Genomic DNA, 18414 nt, shown 5'->3' with positions numbered 1-18414 from the left:
TCTGTTCAGATTTGTTTATTGATTTCTGTTTGGCTGCTAACATATTTTATAATTACAAAGATTCTTTAACTGGTGATTCTGGAAGAAACAAAGTAGTAGTGTTCAGGTGTGCCCCCCCCCCCCCCCGCCCAGGTGAGATGTGTGTGGGGGCGTGGGGGTGGAGGGGGCAAAAGGAAAGATCATTACTGACACAAAAGCAAAGATTATTTTTCTCCTACAACAACAATGATGATGTGCAACTTTAACAAAACTTTAAAATTAATTCATACAGTGTTTTTTCATCAGAGTGAGACCTCCCGCCTGACAGGAAGTTAGCCACCACTAGCCCAGTGGCTAATAGCCCGCTAAAGCTTAATAGGAAGTTACTTTAAAATAAGAGGAAGAAGGCGATTGGTCCCACAGAGCCAATCAGACAAAAGGTCAAACATACAGCAGCCATCAGCAGGGGCGGGGTCTAAACCAGGGGTGTGGCTTCCCAGCAGGTAAAATCCAACAAATGTAAAAGCAGCAGGAAGCACAGACTCACTCCGCCACAATAAAATCATCAAGTAAAATCTAAACCCTCAGTCTGCAGCCACTTATTTAGCCCCTCCTCCTCGCTCAGCTGTGTATGGGTGGGGCCTCATAGCGGGGGCGGGACTTCAGGGCTCCATATCCAGGCTGTCTAGGGTGAGCTGGCTGCGGTGGGGGGAGTTTGGGCTGGGGGGGCTGCTGGGGTTAGAACTGTTGGAGGGGGTCGAGTGTTTGGTCGAGTCCGAGTCCGGCTGGGTGAGAGAGAGAGAGAGAGAGAGACACAGACAGACAGAGAGAGAGAGAGAGACAGAGAGAGAGAGAGAGCGAGAAAGACAGACAGACAGAGAGAGAGAGAGCGAGACAGACAGACAGACAGAGAGAGAGAGAGAGGGAGAGAGAGACAGACAGACAGAGAGAGAGAGACAGACAGACAGACAGACAGAGAGAGGAGGGAAAGAGACAGACAAAGAGAGAGACAGACAGACAGACAGACAGACAGAGAAAGGAGGGAAAGAGGCTATTACTCCAAAGACTTCAGTCTTGTTTTCTCTCATCAACTGCTTCTTCATGTTTACATTTGGAGTGTGTGTGTGTGTGTGTGTGTGTGTGTGTGTGTTACCTCTCGATCCAGGTCCTGGTCTGGATCAGAGATGCTGCGAGATGAAGCTCCGCCTCCAAAATCTGAACCAAAACAACCAAAAGAGCTCAGATTACACACCACACCAAACTACAGTCAGTACGACACAGTCGACCTTGATGTTTTATTCCAACAGGAAATGATGCAATCAGTGTGACATCACAGGAAATATGCTTCCTGTTAAACTTCAAACAGCTTTCACAAAGTTTTATTTTCTCACATCTGTCTGCAGCTTCAGCATTTCCTGTGTGCAGTGCATTGTGGGAGAATAGTGTTCACCCACATCACACAAAAACACTGTGTGTACAGGTCGCTGTGTGTGTGTGTGTGTGAGTGTGTGTGTGTGTGTGTACAAGTGTGTGTACAAGTGTGTGTACCTGACGCTGTACGTGTGATGTGTGTCTTGCTCCTCTGTTGCCGGGAGATACTGGACAGCGGGCGGGGCTTATCTTTAACAGAGTCGTCCTGAGAGGAAGGCATTACACTCTGCACACACACGCACACGCACGCACACACACACACACACACACACACACACACACACACACACACACACACACACACATTAGTGTCCACATGTTGAGCAATGAATTGTGTGTTTGGCACCCCCCCAGTGGTTGTGTTAAGGTCCTGTTTGCTGTGTTTCTGCGTGTAAGCCTATAGTTATATATACATATATAACTAATAACTACAGCTCCCAGCTCTATCAGTGCTTCTGAAGCAAGGACACATGGGATATGTAGTAAGGCCATGAAACACAGAGCGCAGGATTTTAGGGACCACTGATTGAAGGTGCAGAGAAAAGGTCCTCCACAGTTTAAATACAGCAGCTGAGTGAGGGGGCAGGAAGTGGAGTGAGGGTACAGGAAGTGGAGTGAAGGGACAGGAAGTGGAGTGAAGGGACAGGAAGTGGAGTGAGGGGACAGGAAGTGGAGTGAAGGGACAGGAAGTGGAGTGAGGGGACAGGAAGTGGAGTGAAGGGACAGGAAGTGGAGTGAAGGGACAGGAAGTGGAGTGAAGGGACAGGAAGTGGAGTGAGGGGACAGGAAGTGGTGGTTTGTCGAGGCTTTAGAATGTATTTTTAAACCTTTACTCCAGTTCAGTTGTTAGTGCAAATTGATAAAAAAAATCTTATTTTGTTAGAATACCTGAAAGTCTGAGGTCACAAAGAGCAGCTCACTCATGTTTTCAGACACATTAAATGTTCTGCTTGAAATTATAAATTGTGTCTGATGTTTTCTGTTTATTGATATTGTAAAAATCCTCCAAAGGCATCTCCTCCTTCTCCCTCATTCAAAATTCCTGAATCTGCATAGGCCCCGCCCACTATGCACATTTCAAACTACCCCGTCCGTTGTGTAAACAAACACGTCTCTGCCATCGTTTAGTGGTGACTTGTTGAAACTTAGCTAGCTTGAAATGTAGTAATTAGAAGCAGTAACGCTAACGTTAGTAGTCAGTACTGAGTTTGCAAAAATTACGATGACAGTTACAGCTGGCTCGTGCTTCGCTGACGTGGTTGCCATAGGTTACACATAATGATATGCATAGCGTCACCCCGTCCATTAACGGGATTGGCTCCTTAGGTTTGTGACGTCTCAAACCTGCCAATCTGAACACGTGTTATTCAGCCTGTCCTTGGTACACTGCAGGCTAACAGCAGACAGGCCCAGCCGTGGAGATGATGCTGCTGTGTTCCTGATATGTCTTTCTGAACGACACCACATGGAGATGTTTACGATTAGAGATAAAACAATTAGTCGATTTATTAATAGTAATTCATTAGTAACACAGTGACTGGTGATTCAAACAAAACATTTACAGACGTCACTCAAACTGGGATGAACATTTCTGACCAGAGTCTGCAGGTGTGTGGTGTACCTGAAGGCTCAGGTAACCACAGCAGACCAAATGGGAGAGGAATGTGGGGGTGTATAGGGGAGCAGGGGGGAGATAGAGAGAAGCTGGCCTACCCTTCCCAGAGAGGAGGTGGAGGGAGAAGAGGAGGAGGAGGAGGAAGGCTGCAGGAGGCTCTGCTGGGAGGAGGAAGAGGAGGCGTCTTTCTGCAAGAAGGCGCCGGCCGATGCCGAAGTCATGTGATAGACGTGCTCAAAGTTGGAAGGGGGAGAGATGAGGGAGTGACGGGAGGAGAAGGAGGAGGGGGAGGGGGACGGGGAGGGGGTGAAGGAGGTGACATCACAAACCTGAACATCAGGGAGGAGGGTTGAGGAGGGTAAAATAGGGGAGGGAGGAGGAGAGAAGAGAGGAGGAGTCAGTGTGATGAACTGAGCGGTCAGGGGGTGGATGGGGGAGGAGGTATGGGAGAACATGCCGGCAGGAGGAGAGGAGGAGGTGCAGTGGGGAGAAGTTACCAGAGGGAGGTCCATGAGGACCTGCATGCCGTCTCCTGGTCCCATGTGAGCCACGTGGTTAAAGTTTGTAGGATTCGAAATCATCTTTGATCTGAGCTCAGGATCCCTCAGCATCTCCCTGCAGACAGAACAACACCGCTATTACACAACACAGTTATTACATAGTAATAATACAGCTATTACACAGTAATAACACAGCTATTGCATTGCAATAACACAGTTATTACACAGTAATAACACAGCTATTGCATTGCAACAACACAGTTATTACACAGTAATAACACAGCTATTACATAGTAATAACACAGCTATTGCATCGCAATAACACAGTTATTACACAGCAATAACACAGCTACTATATAGTTATAACTAGGGATGGGTACCGAGAACTGTTAATTTTTCGTACCGGTACTTAATTAGTCGGACGCAAAAGTACTGATAAGCTTATAAATTTCTGATAAATTTATAAATTATTGTAAAATATTTACTTCACTACAGTGGAGCCCAGCTGGTTTAAGTACGCTGGTAACTGATAGCAATACAATAAGCAATCTGGCTGTCATGGCAACTCACAATTCACACTTAGATGAGCTTATTGTTACTGTTACTACATTTACAGTTAATGTTAACTGTTGTTACTGTAGGGAGATGACCACAGCCCTTAACCCCAGTTACAACCCCCCTTACTGAGGCACATTATCCTAATTACACCCTTATAAAGACCTGTCTCTATTTTTGCACCAAATAATGGAGAACAATCGATGAGTATCGATAAGTATCGGTATCGATACCAGTATTGATAAAATCCTAACGATACCATCCCTAGTAATAATATGGCTATTTCACAGTAATTACACAGCTATTACACAGTAATTACACAGTAATAGCTATTACACAGTAATACCAGCACTAACAAAAAACATTTACAGTTTTTTTTGGTGAGTCAGTGTGTTTTATTTTGGCGTGTCACCTCCTCTGCTGAAGTCGCTCCTCCTCTGGGACCTTAAAGAGGAACTTCCTCTTGCTTCGAGTTCGAACCATCAACTTCCTGCTGTGGTCTGACGTGTCTGGGATGGTGAGGTCACCCTCTAAGGACAGGACAGGTTGAGAGGAAGACAGGTAGAGAGATGGGCAGGTAGAGACGAGCGGACAGGTAGAGACAGACAGGTAGAAACACAAAGACAGGTTAGTTCCAGGGTGGAAGAGTGTAAAGTCAGGGTCTATGTGTGTGTCAGGGTCCAGGTGAGTCAGGGTCCATGTGTGTGTCAGGGTCCAGGTGAGTCAGGGTCCAGGTGTGTGTCAGGGTCCAGGTGAGTCAGGGTCCATGTGTGTGTCAGGGTCCATGTGTGTGTCAGGGTCCAGGTGAGTCAGGGTCCATGTGTGTGTCAGGGTCCAGGTGAGTCAGGGTCCATGTGTGAGTCTGGGGCCAGGTTTGTGGTTACCTGATGAGCTGTTGCTAAAGTAGATGAGACGAGGAGGTTCTGAGCTCAGCAGGTTTAACGTCCCTTCAACATTCAGAGGTCTGATCTGAGGACAGAAGACACATCACTGGATGTTAGCTGAGCTGTGATTGTCCGGTTCAGAGCAGTGCAGAGCTGTGATTGGCCGGTTCAGAGCAGTGCAGAGCTGTGATTGGCCGGTTCAGAGCAGTGAAGAGCTGTGATTAGTTACCTTGCGGAGGGAGATTGTCTGGACCCACTCTGTGGTGTGAATGTCAAAGACATCGACTCCGTATTCGCTGTAGACGGTCAGGTGGGACGAATTAGAGCCTAGCGAGAGAGTTAGAATTCATCAACACCTTTATGACATCATGATCAGCTAATCACAGAACGAAGCTTACCTGAAACCAGGTTCAAACTCCATGCAGAGATCAATAACTACACTTGCTGCTTACAGGAGACACAAGAGAACATGCAGCTACACCTGAACTCACCTGAGAACCTGCTACACCTGAACTCACCTTAGAACCAGCTACACTTGAACTCACCTGAGAACCAGCTACACCTGAACTCACCTGAGAACCAGCTACACCTGAACTCACCTGATAACCAGTTACTACATGTACTGCGTGTATACGTACTGCATGCGAGCGGTGTGGCCGGCCACATCAGCTCCTGTGTTCTGGAGCGGCGTCCGTGTCCGTCCACGTAGACTCCGAGCTGGCTGAAGCAGAGCAGCAGCTCGTTGGGTCCCACCTCCAGGGCGTGCAGAGCGTCCAGAGGCTGCTGGGCCAGGAAGGACAGCGACGGGTCCCCTGGACTCACCAGGCTGATGGGGGACGACTCCCCCTGCAGGGCCAGCAGAGCGAAGCCTGAAGGATATCCAACACACAGCCGCTCCCTCACCATGCCCAGCCACTGCACCACCCCCGGAGCCTGCACCTCCCACAGCTTCTTATGGTGGGGCTTTGCTCGAGTGAGCTCGTAGCACAGAACCTGCAGGGGGTGGAGACCACAACCTTTAAGAACAGAACCACAGGGGGGGAGACTACAACCTTTCAGAACAGAACCACAGGGGGGGAGGGGGGTTTGAGTTTCAAGGGGTCTGACCTGACGTTTGACGGCGGCCAGCAGGCAGGCGGGGCCTCCGGGCCGGAGCACCCCTGTGGTCAGAGCCTGGCAGCCTTTGGTCTCCGTGAGCTTGATGTCAAAGGAGGTCTCTGCACCCTCCAGCGCCCCCCAGGGGTGAAGATGAATGTAACGGTTTCGACCGCAGAGTAGAGCGATGATCTTCTCCTTGGGGATCAAATCGATCTGATAAACCTTCTTACTGTCTGCTGCCCGCACGATCACTGGAGAGGGAGACAGGCCAGTCAAAAAATATCACCTGTCTGTCTATCTCTCTGTCTCTCGCCTGTCTCTGTGTCTTACCGTCTCTGGTGACCTCGACCACAAACAGCCCATCTTCTGTTCCCAGAGCGATCCTCTCTCGGTCTGCAGTGATTTGTGAGGTTGAATGTGAATCACATATTCAAAGTCAATAACATCTTTACAGACAGATGAAACCAGAGAAAGCAGTGCTCAGTGCACTCAGTAGTATTTGTCAGTGGTATGCAGCAGTGTTACTGACCCAGCACAGCGGCGGACAGCGTCGTCTTGATGATGGGCAGTGAGGCGTCATAGGCCTCATGCAGGACGTGCACCTGAGGGTTCCTCAGCTGGTTCTTGGTCAGGATGGTCTGCAGACCCTCCAGGATCCGGACCCACTTTCTCTTCTCCACCTCACTCTCCGCCAGCACCAACAGAGACACCGAGGACAGCTGCGACACCAGCTGAGCCGACGTCACCTGATCAGCACACGCAGCGACATGGGTCAGAAAACATGGAGGTCAAATGTCAGATAGTGAGGGGGCAGGGGCGGGGTTTCCTACCCTAAAGATGCAGGGGATGTCCTTCCTGGTGGCGTGGATGACATCTGACGCCAAGACTGAGCTGACAGAAAACTCCTCGTCTCTGGAATGTCCACAAGAATCACAGGCGACTGAATCACAGACGACTGAAGTACAGACGACTGAATCACAGACGACTGAAGTACAGATGACTGAAGTACAGACGACTGAAGTACAGACGACTGAAGTACAGACGACTGAATCACAGACGACTGAATCACAGACGACTGAATCACAGACGACTGAAGTACAGACGACTGAATCACAGACGACTGAAGTACAGATGACTGAAGTACAGACGACTGAAGTACAGACGACTGAATCACAGACGACTGAATCACAGACGACTGAATCACAGACGACTGAAGTACAGACGACTGAATCACAGACGACTGAATCACAGACGACTGAATCACAGACGACTGAAGTACAGACGACTGAATCACAGACGACTGAAGTACAGATGACTGAAGTACAGATGACTGAAGTACAGACGACTGAATCACAGACGACTGAATCACAGACGACTGAAGTACAGACGACTGAATCACAGACGACTGAAGTACAGACGACTGAATCACAGACGACTGAATCACAGACGACTGAAGTACAGACGACTGAAGTATAGACGACTGAATCACAGACGACTGAAGTACAGACGACTGAATCACAGACGACTGAATCACAGACGACTGAAGTACAGACGACTGAATCACAGACGACTGAATCACAGACGACTGAAGTACAGACAACTGAAGTATAGACGACTGAATCACAGGCGACTGAATCACAGACGACTGAAGTACAGACGACTGAATCACAGACGACTGAAGTACAGACGACTGAATCACAGACGACTGAATCACAGACGACTGAACTACAGACGACTGAATCACAGACGACTGAAGTACAGACGACTGAATCACAGATGACTGAATCACAGACGACTGAACTACAGACGACTGAATCACAGACGACTGAATCACAGACGACTGAACTACAGACGACTGAATCACAGACGACTGAAGTACAGACGACTGAATCACAGACGACTGAATCACAGACGACTGAACTACAGACGACTGAATCACAGACGACTGAAGTACAGACGACTGAAGTACAGACGACTGAATCGCAGACGACTGAATCACAGACATCCTTGAGTAAACAAACAGGTAGATGTTACCTGAGATCCAGGACCAGACTGGCCACCACACCTGGCTGGGTGGACTTTCCCTCCGGAACATCATAGAGAAACAGTTTACAGTCAGACACCACGGCGAACGCTCGCTGCCAGCCCTTCTTCACCCCGCTGGGCTTTGGGATCTGACAGAGAGAGAGACAGACAGGTAGACAGACATATGAAAGTCTAGTACTGTGGAGCCAAGTACAACTACTAAGTCAGCCCTGTGTTAGCACTGCACTCACCCTGACGTAGCCTTTGTAGGCGGTGCCAATGCCTCTCTGGACGTCGATGCCCTGCGGCCTCTTGGCCTGCTCTGCTGGGATTGGACAGACCAGGGGGGCGTGGTCTTTACAGGAAACATGGCAGATGAAGGAGCACACTGAGGAGAGACAGATTGAGATTAACCTCCTGAACGAGTCCTGCCAACCACACCGAGTGCTCCCTCTCTAATGTGGTCAGTGAACAATAAAATGGTTTACATCATTAAAGGATTCACCTGGCCTTTATTACCTGTATGGCACTGATCGTCTTTTCATTAGCATTAAGCTGCAGCTAGCTCAGTTAAGCCACCAGGTGAGAGTACAGTAAGTCAACAGTCTGTAGTGAGCTGCCCTCTGGAATCCCACATCACTGACAACCAGCCGCAAAACATATGTGCAGACTCACCTTTGGACCACCTTCACCTCTGAGCTAGCCAACAAGCAACTCTTACCTCTGAGCTAGCAACGAGCAACTCTTACCCTTATGCTAGCCAACGAGCAACTCTTACCTCTGAGCTAGCAAGGACCAACACTTACCTCTGAGCTAGCAAGGACCAACACTTACCTCTGAGCTAGCAACGAGCAATTCTTACCCTTATGCTAGCCAACGAGCAACTCTTACCTCTGAGCTAGCCGACTAGCAACTTTTAGCTGAGCTAGCAAACAAACAACTTTTTGCTCTGAGCTAGCCAACGAGCAACTCTGACCTCTGAGCTAGCCACTGAGCAACTCTTACCCTTATGCTAGCCAACGAGCAACTCTTACCTCTGACCTAGCCAATGAGCAACTCTTACCTCTGAGCTAGCTAATGAGCAACTTTAGCTCTGAGCTAGGCAACGAGCAACTCTTAGCTCTGAGCTGAGTAGGTTGTGTTGCATACCTTCACAGGCATAGCCCTGGCGGGTGAGTCCGACCATCAGGGAGGTGCAGTGTGTGCACTGGGCGGGGCTGGAGAACGTCTTGATGCTCAGCTGGTGAGCTTTAGGCTGAAACAACACAAACATGTTAAAAGCATTCACAGGTAAAGACACATTTCATCTGACTGGATTACTCAGGTAACCGGGGGAAACGCGGGCGTACTGTATAAAACCCCCCGTTCCTGCCGCGACTTGGACTGTTCCAATTCACCCCCTAGCTGTCGCTAAAGTGGTCTAACCCATATTGCAGATGCTCTGTACAGGCAGGATCGGTGTGCTGATTTCACCAGGTGCATAGTATGGAATTCTGTGTTGTGGACATGCTGTGTTTCCGCTACATACATTTTGCAGCAGCGGCCCGAAGCTCACATTTCTATAACGTGTCCCGAAGTTGCAAGTAAATGACCAAATAAACGGTCGTTCGCCCGCTCTCCTCGTTGAGAGCACTGAAACAGCGACAGGAGTCACATGACATCAATCACACGTGAAGTCGTGGCAACCACATAAACAACAGCGGGACCAGTTTACTCCTCACACAGTGTTCTAACAGCAAAAGAGGGTCCGACATCGGACGCTCTCTGTCCGCACACTATTGTTTGCAGTTCTGTTACGCAATGTTAACAATCCTATTACTGTAAATGCATTGATTGTCACTGTTTACAAAGCTTATAAAAGGTGCAGATGTCATTTGGTAACGATCGATCAGTTTGATCGCTACGTCCCTCGTGCACACGCGGCTCACCTGCTGTGAGAAAATATTTTACTTTTGTAACTTCATTAAACAGACTGCTGATGAAGACAGCAAGACACAGCAGACAGAGAGGCTTGAAAAGTGTGAATCAACTTCATGAGGTGAAGAAGAGAGAACAAGAAGTGTGGAAGTAAGAAATAAGCATTTAAAAAGAGGGTAATCCAGACTGAGTCAGTATACAAGTGATGTGCTTCTCACAGAAATCATTGATATATGCGATTAATTAATTACAAAGCCTGTAATTAATTAGATGATTTTTTTAATCACCCTATGTCCTATCCTGTGTCAATCCTTCATACTGTATCAGTTTTTTCGCCACTAGCTAGCAGCATACACCAGCTAATTGTAAATTTATTCACCCCTGTTCTTTGCAATATTTGTACTTTATATGCTTATTTATTGTTTCTTATTTGTATCTTTCAGACACCATATACTACCTAATACATTCCACATTCCCCATGTTCACTGTGTTCGCTCTGCTGGAGGAATAAAGTCCAGAAAATGTCCTTAAAAGGATCGCGGAAAGACGATTATTCCCCATCAGTACATACACAGGGATATCGAGCTGCAGCACACCAGTATTCACGCATATAGTGTTCATAACAAATACCTTTGGTGCGGCCAGGGCGGAGCTCTGGTAGGGGGGGGAGGGGCTTGTCGGGACTGATGCTGCTTTTACTTCCTGTTGACACCAACATGTTGACGCAGGTTAAAGAAAACTTCTATAAGCTACAGTAGCATGAAACACAGGAAAACTACAGTGTGTGACTGACCTCGTGTTCGGAGGTGTTGGAGGGCGAGGGGGGCGTGGTCTCTGATCTCTGGGTGGAGTCAATGTCTGAGGTCTGCAGGTGGAAGAAGAAAAATGTGAAGAGATATAAACACATCAATCAATCAATCAATCAATCAATCAATCAATCTCGTTATCCAATCCAATCCACTTTATTTATATAGCACATTTTAAAAACAACAAAGTTACCAAAGTGCTGCACAACAGATAAAAACAGTAAGTAAGTAAAATTCAAATGTTAAAATAAAAATATATAAAGTAAAAGATTAAAAAACACAGTAAAATAAAAGCATATAAAAGCACTAAGAAAAACATAAAACACAAAACAACAACCAATGATTTAGAAACAATAAAGACAAACAGAGACCACACAACTCTCATGCTGGATTAAAAGCCAACGAATAAAAATGCGTTTTAAGACGAGATTTGAAAGTATCTAGTGTGGCGGCCATTTTGACGTGGGTGGGTAGCTCATTCCACAATTTAGGAGCTACCACTGAAAAAGCACGGTCCCCCCTGGTCTTATGTCTGCTCTTTGGGATGACAAGACGCAGCTGATCAGCGGACCTCAATGCTCTTGAGGGGGTGTAGGTGTGTATGAGGTCTGTGATGTACTGAGGCGCCCGACCATTTAATGACTTAAAAACAAACAATAAAATCTTAAAATGAATTCTAAAATGGACAGGGAGCCAGTGGAGGGAGGCGAGAACGGGGGGAATGTGTTCATGCTTGCGCGTTCCTGTTAAAAGACGAGCAGCCGCGTTTTGGACTAACTGTAAGCGAGCGAGGGAGGCCTGGTTGATGCCAGTGTAAAGTGCATTACAGTGGTCCAAACGGGTCGAGATGAAAGCACGAATCAAGCACTCAAAATCATTAAAAGATACAACAGGTTTAATTTGAGATGAAAGCCTCAGATGATAAAAACTTGTTTTAACTAACGAGTTTATCTGTTTATCAAGTTTAAAATCACTGTCCATTTGGACACCGATGTTTGTGACTATGGGTTTTACATATGACTGCAGGGAGCCCAGGTCTATAGGAGGGACATCACAGCCTCGACTGGGTCCAAACACCATGACCTCAGTTTTGTCTTCATTTAACTTTAAAAAGTTAAAAGCCATCCATGCCTTGATGTCCTTTAGACACTCTAGTAGGGGTATCAGGGAGCTCTTATCGTTTCTCTTAAGTTTAAAAGTTAAACCAAGGGGGAGCATGTATAAAGAAAACAGGATGGGCCCAAGGATTGAGCCTTGGGGAACTCCACAAGATAGGGTGGCAGAAGACAATGCAGAGTCACCACGCCTCACTGAGAAGCATCTCTCGGACAGGTAAGACCTGAACCACTCCAGGGCAGCATCCCTGATACCCACACAGTGCTCGAGACGGGAAATGAGAATTGTGTGGTCAACTGTGTCAAAAGCAGCAGTAAGGTCTAAAAGCATAAGAAAGGCAGAGTCACCGGAGTCAGTAGTTAATCAAAGGTCATTAAAAACCCTTAAAAGTGCAGACTCAGTGCTATGCAAAGCTTTAAAACCAGACTGAAAAATCTCAAGAATGCCGTGTACTTCTAAAAAGGACTGAAGTTGTACAAGTGCAGTTTCCTCTAAGATGTTTGAGATAAAAGGAAGCTTTGAGATCGGTCTATAATTTGATCGAACCGAAGTGTCCAGATTTGGTTTCTTAAACAGGAGTTCCACAACTGCTTCTTTAAAATATGTTGGCACAACCCCTGAAGCAAGACTGCTATTAATAATTTTTTGGACACAAGGTCCAATAGTCTCCCAGACCTCTTTAAAGAGGCGAGGAGGAACAGTGTCTGTGGGACAGGATGAGGGTTTAAGTTGAGTGACGATTTTTGTGAGAAATGAGAGTGACACAGGCTCGAACCGATTTAAAACAGTTGAGCAAGTGACGGCTAAGGAAGGTTCAAAAGAGGGGGGTGAGATATGAGTCCTGATGGTTACAACCTTATCAATAAAACAGCAGAGAAAGTCTTCACAGACTTGTGACGAAGCTTCCAGACAGGTGGATTGGGAGCATTTAAAATCGAATCAATAGTTTTAAAAAGAACACGTGGTTTAAGATTTTGGGAAATAATATCAGAAAAACAGACATTTTTTTCTGCTTTGACAGTTCTCTGATATTTTCTCCAGCTTTCTGTGAGAATTTCATAAGACACATGACGGCCATCTTTTTTACACCAATAAATCTCTAAATCATAAAGGTATCTGAGGACAACCTGTTACGAACAGACCAACATGAATCCACCATGAGACGGTGCTCAGCAACACCTGAAATCTACGTCTGACATGTCCAGACCAAAGGGCCGGGCCGAGCCGGGCTTGAGACCAGGTCCAGTTCACTCAGCAAGTTAAATGTGGTCCTGAATAATGAGGTAATTACAGACACGCTCAGTGAAGACCTCAGCCCCAAGGACTTCCTGAGTCGTGCTGCGTTCAAGTCATGTTGGGAGAATGCATTACTCTGACTGTGGGTTCACACAGGCTGACAGCACAGAGAGTTGTAAACAGCAGGTCGGACGTGTTTCATGATCCATACATGAAAAGATTTACAAACACGTGAGATGATCACAAACACAGTGTCACAGATAAACACACCAGACGTCAGTGGTGTACGTATATGTGACATGTACATACTTTCACATGTACGTAGAGTACTGGATGAAACACAGCTGCTGATGTCTGACACATGAATCATGTTTATCTCTGAACAGCTCTGACGTAAACATAGCATTAGCTACTGTTGATGCTTACTCTGCTTAGCTCTAACGTAGCTCTAACGTGGTACTACTGTTAAAGTATCACTGCAGTACACTGTAGCCTGCAAGTGGGCGGGGCCTCGGCATTAGGGTGGGGTGTCCTGTTTAAAGTTAGGGTATCTTGTGTGAAGATTGTGGAGGTGATTGTGGTTAAAGGTCACTACAGTCTATGTCATTTTATGCTAATTAGGGCTAACAGACTACTGTTAGCACAAAGCTAACAGCTATGACTATGAGGTTAGATCTGACAGCTAGCTGCCCCAGAGGATTGTAGGTATGGGTGGTGGTACGCAGGGGATTGTGGGTAACCTGGCGAATGAACTTACTTCTTCCCAGAGAGCGAGCAGCGAGGAGGCGGAGCAAACTGACGCCTCCATGTTGCAGAGAAAAACAAACACACATACACCTGAGTGACATCATCATCATGTGACCTGATGTTTGTGATACTAAATACTTGTTGTATGTTTGTCTTATTGTGTTTTTGTACTTGGAAAAGGTTCCTGTTTAAAAGATGATATAAGAAAGGATAAAATAAAGCACCTGGTGATGAGGTCACAGGTGCACCTGGTTTCAGTATGAAACTTTGAATGTCTTTGCTCAGGTGTTAGTTTGACTCTGAACATCTGAAAGGAGCCAGAACTTATAATCATAATTTAAACAGGAGAAGTGAAAATACATCTTTCTGAACCCTCTAATCATCGTCTGATCCCTCACACCTCTGTGGGTGAGACAGACAGGCAGGTAGACAGGTGACTCACTCTGAAGGTGAGGTCTGGAGCCAGAGGAGACGTGTTGAAATATTCAAAGATGGAGTCCTGGAAGTCTGGAAGCTTCAGACCTGCAGACAGAGAGAGAAGGAGTGTCATGTGACTGTGCTCCGGCCCCTCCCCGCTGCTGGAGGCGGAGCATGAGGAGGTCATGAGCAGGAGGTCATGTGGAGGAGGTCATGTGGAAGAGGTCATGTGCAGGGGGTCATGAGCAGGAGGTCATGAGGAGGAGGTCATGAGCAGGAGGTCATGAGCAGGAGGTCATGTGGAGGGGGTCATGAGCAGGTGGTCATGTGCAGGAGGTCATGAGCAGGAGGTCATGTGCAGGAGGTCATGAGGAGGAGGTCATGAGCAGGAGGTCATGAGGAGGAGGTCATGTGGAGGAGGTCATGAGCAGGAGGTCATGAGGAGGAGGTCATGTGGAGGGGGTCATGAGCAGGTGGTCATGTGCAGGAGGTCATGTGGAGGAGCTCATGAGGAGGAGGTCATGTGGAGGAGGTCATGAGGAGGAGGTCATGTGGAGGAGGTCATGAGGAGGAGGTCATGTGGAGGGGGTCATGAGCAGGAGGTCATGTGGAGGAGGTCATGAGCAGGAGGTCATGAGCAGGAGGTCATGTGGAGGAGGTCATGAGGAGGAGGTCATGTGGAGGAGGTCATGAGGAGGAGGTCATGTGGAGGGGGTCAAGAGCAGGAGGTCATGTGGAGGGGGTCATGTGGAGGAGGTCATGTGGAGGAGGTCATGAGCAGGAGGTCATGAGCAGGAGGTCATGTGGAGGAGCTCATGAGGAGGAGGTCATGTGGAGGGGGTCATGAGGAGGAGGTCATGTGCAGGAGGTCATGTGGAGGAGGTCATGTGGAGGAGGTCATGTGGAGGAGGTCATGTGCAGGAGGTCATGAGCAGGAGGTCATGTGGAGGAGGTCATGTGGAGGAGGTCATGTGCAGGAGGTCATGAGCAGGAGGTCATGTGGAGGAGGTCATGTGCAGGAGGTCATGAGCAGGAGGTCATGAGCAGGAGGTCATGTGGAGGGGGTCATGTGGAGGGGGTCATGTGCAGGAGGTCATGAGGAGGAGGTCATGAGGAGGAGGTCATGTGGAGGGGGTCATGAGCAGGAGGTCATGTGGAGGAGGTCATGTGGAGGAGGTCATGAGCAGGAGGTCATGTGGAGGAGGTCATGTGGAGGGGGTCATGAGCAGGTGGTCATGTGCAGGAGGTCATGAGGAGGAGGTCATGTGGAGGGGGTCATGAGCAGTAGGTCATGTGGAGGAGGTCATGAGCAGGAGGTCATGTGGAGGAGGTCATGAGCAGGAGGTCATGTGGAGGAGGTCATGAGCAGGAGGTCAAGAGCAGGAGGTCATGATCAGGAGGTCATGTGGAGGAGGTCATGAGCAGGCGGTCATGAGCAGGAGGTCATGTGGAGGAGGTCAAGAGCAGGAGGTCATGAGGAGGAGGTCATGAGCAGGAGGTCATGAGCAGGAGGTCAAGAGCAGGAGGTCATGTGCAGCAGGTCATTAGCAGGAGGTCATGTGGAGGGGGTCATGTGGAGGGGGTCATGTGGAGGAGGTCATGTGGAGGAGGTCAAGAGCAGGAGGTCATGAGCAGTAGGTCATGAGCAGGAGGTCATGTGGAGGAGGTCATGAGCAGTAGGTCATGTGGAGGAGGTCATGTGGAGGAGGTCATGTGCAGGAGGTCATGAGCAGGAGGTCATGTGGAGGAGGTCATGTGCAGGAGGTCATGAGCAGGAGGTCATGAGCAGGAGGTCATGTGGAGGGGGTCATGTGGAGGGGGTCATGTGCAGGAGGTCATGAGGAGGAGGTCATGAGGAGGAGGTCATGTGGAGGGGGTCATGAGCAGGAGGTCATGTGGAGGAGGTCATGTGGAGGAGGTCATGAGCAGGAGGTCATGTGGAGGAGGTCATGTGGAGCAGGAGGTCATGTGGAGGAGGTCATGAGCAGGAGGTCATGAACAGGAGGTCATGTGGAGGAGGTCATGTGGAGGAGGTCATGAGCAGGAGGTCATGTGGAGGAGGTCATGTGGAGGGGGTCATGAGCAGGTGGTCATGTGCAGGAGGTCATGAGGAGGAGGTCATGTGGAGGGGGTCATGAGCAGTAGGTCATGTGGAGGAGGTCATGAGCAGGAGGTCATGTGGAGGAGGTCATGAGCAGGAGGTCATGTGGAGGAGGTCATGAGCAGGAGGTCAAGAGCAGGAGGTCATGATCAGGAGGTCATGTGGAGGAGGTCATGAGCAGGCGGTCATGAGCAGGAGGTCATGTGGAGGAGGTCAAGAGCAGGAGGTCATGAGGAGGAGGTCATGAGCAGGAGGTCATGAGCAGGAGGTCAAGAGCAGGAGGTCATGTGCAGCAGGTCATTAGCAGGAGGTCATGTGGAGGGGGTCATGTGGAGGGGGTCATGTGGAGGAGGTCATGTGGAGGAGGTCAAGAGCAGGAGGTCATGAGCAGTAGGTCATGAGCAGGAGGTCATGTGGAGGAGGTCATGTGGAGGAGGTCATGAGCAGGAGGTCATGAGCAGGAGGTCATGTGGAGGAGGTCATGAGCAGGAGGTCATGTGGAGGAGGTCATGTGGAGGAGGTCATGAGCAGGAGGTCATGTGGAGGAGGTCACAGTGCCTGCAAGAAAAAACACTGAAAACATTACACGTTTCTGACTCTTTATTTTGAAGCCCAAGTTCCTGCTCTCGAGTAACCCCAGGTGTGTGCAGGTGAAACCTCAGGTGTGTGCAGGGGTAATCTCAAGTACGTGCAGGTTTAACCTGAGAGAATTGAGCAGTGAACCCTGAGGGACTCCAGTGGCCTCACCTCTGTCAGAGCGGGAGCGACTCTCCTCCACCTCCTTCTTCAGACCCTCCATCTGCTCCCCCATCTCCCTGCTCCTCTCCTCTGTCTCCTTCAACTTGCTGCACACACAAAGACAGACAGGTGAGCAGACATACAGGTGAGCAGACAGACAGGTTGTATGTCTGAGTGACCTCTGACCTCTCCAGGCTCATGTTGTTAGCTTTCATCTTGCGCAGCTCCTCCTGAAGCAGCTGTTTGGCTCTGATCTCTGCATCCAAAGCAGACTGCAGCTCCAGACGGGCCGACATGTCCAACTTCTGACTGCGCCGCACCTTCCACAGGGGGTCCTGGGGGGGCAAGAGAGGGGGCAGGGGGGACATGCAACTAAAGGTTCTGTTTCTGTTCAACTAGAGCCCGGCCCATATCAGGCAGCAGGTAACCATGGCAACAAAACAGTTCAGGTGCTTTCAGACGGCGAGCGGTCTCCCCTGAGTCTAAAGGTGGTTCAACTGGAGAAGAAATAATTTAACTTCCCAATGACTGAACTGTGTTGGACGCTGTCTGAAAGCACCTTTACACTGAGGGAAGCATTCAGCCAATCAGAGCAGCCCGTGAACACCGCCTCCTCTAACCAAGGTCCTGATTGGTCCTCTGAGGGATGATGTCACTGATGGTATGTCTGACTCTGCTTCATAATGAGACTCTTCAGGGTCTACAGGACCCTCACATTGCTCCTAGAATAGTTTCAAGGGCACCTGAACTACCCCTAAAATCTCCTGTAAGCCCCTCAGGGCTGCCTTAAAGGACCTCTGGAGCCCTCGCTGAGACCTGGCACCCAAAATCTCACCCCACCTGGAAACCCCTGAAGTAACTCAAGGACCCTCTGTGTTAAAGCCCATAAACTTGAACACACCCCCGTGGCCACACATCGCTCCAGAACAAGTGAAGCCAAGAGCCCTTGACGACCACCATGGCTTCCTCAAGCACCCTTGAATTCCCTGGAGGATCCTTTGAAGTCCTTAGAGCTCATTTAAGGTTTGTTCTGGGTGACACACATGCAAGCCAGTAGCCATGCAAGCTTCTTAGATCTTGCCTACAATGAGGGAGAGTGAGTCCGGATTGGCTTGAAGCAGGGACTGACACACTCACCCTCCTGTCTCCACCAATAGGAGGCCAGGGCTTCTTAGGGGGCGTGGCCAATCCCGACTCAGGCTGAGGCAGCACATTGAAAGAAACATCAACACAGTACTGCTCCTACAAC

The 18414-nt window shown here is 48.7% G+C and overlaps 1 protein-coding gene across 6 annotated transcripts in view; it reads right to left on the bottom strand.

Moving 5' to 3' along the window:
• cdc42bpb (CDC42 binding protein kinase beta (DMPK-like)) overlaps positions 1 to 18414 on the bottom strand; it is a 37431-nt gene continuing 19017 nt past the window's right edge. Inside the window, exons 18-40 of one of the 6 annotated variants that reach the window (XM_069657384.1) lie at positions 18303 to 18365; positions 17352 to 17500; positions 17175 to 17272; positions 14352 to 14431; positions 13920 to 13964; positions 10798 to 10869; positions 10635 to 10706; positions 9237 to 9342; positions 8339 to 8475; positions 8097 to 8236; positions 6893 to 6974; positions 6592 to 6808; positions 6393 to 6455; positions 6072 to 6313; positions 5603 to 5957; positions 5194 to 5291; positions 4965 to 5049; positions 4493 to 4610; positions 3523 to 3640; positions 3124 to 3354; positions 1528 to 1636; positions 1133 to 1194; positions 1 to 764 (exon numbers count right to left, since the gene is read on the bottom strand). In XM_069657384.1, coding sequence (XP_069513485.1) covers positions 642 to 764; positions 1133 to 1194; positions 1528 to 1636; positions 3124 to 3354; positions 3523 to 3640; positions 4493 to 4610; positions 4965 to 5049; positions 5194 to 5291; positions 5603 to 5957; positions 6072 to 6313; positions 6393 to 6455; positions 6592 to 6808; positions 6893 to 6974; positions 8097 to 8236; positions 8339 to 8475; positions 9237 to 9342; positions 10635 to 10706; positions 10798 to 10869; positions 13920 to 13964; positions 14352 to 14431; positions 17175 to 17272; positions 17352 to 17500; positions 18303 to 18365 — 2865 coding nt within the window. In that variant the 3' untranslated portion in view covers positions 1 to 641. The remainder of the gene's footprint in view (positions 765 to 1132; positions 1195 to 1527; positions 1637 to 3123; positions 3355 to 3522; positions 3641 to 4492; positions 4611 to 4964; positions 5050 to 5193; positions 5292 to 5602; positions 5958 to 6071; positions 6314 to 6392; positions 6456 to 6591; positions 6809 to 6892; positions 6975 to 8096; positions 8237 to 8338; positions 8476 to 9236; positions 9343 to 10634; positions 10707 to 10797; positions 10870 to 13919; positions 13965 to 14351; positions 14432 to 17174; positions 17273 to 17351; positions 17501 to 18302; positions 18366 to 18414) is intronic. The other 5 variants (XM_069657388.1, XM_069657385.1, XM_069657386.1 and 2 more) reach the window with 5 other exon arrangements.

The sequence above is a fragment of the Semicossyphus pulcher genome, unplaced genomic scaffold (genome assembly GCF_022749685.1).
Source record: "Semicossyphus pulcher isolate SPU_LCO1_2020_fin unplaced genomic scaffold, fSemPul1.0.p SCAF_11, whole genome shotgun sequence".
In the NCBI taxonomy this organism is placed as follows: domain Eukaryota; kingdom Metazoa; phylum Chordata; class Actinopteri; order Labriformes; family Labridae; genus Semicossyphus; species Semicossyphus pulcher.
The sequence above is the reverse complement of the archived record's forward strand: the minus strand, read 5'-3'. Positions and strand labels throughout refer to the sequence as shown.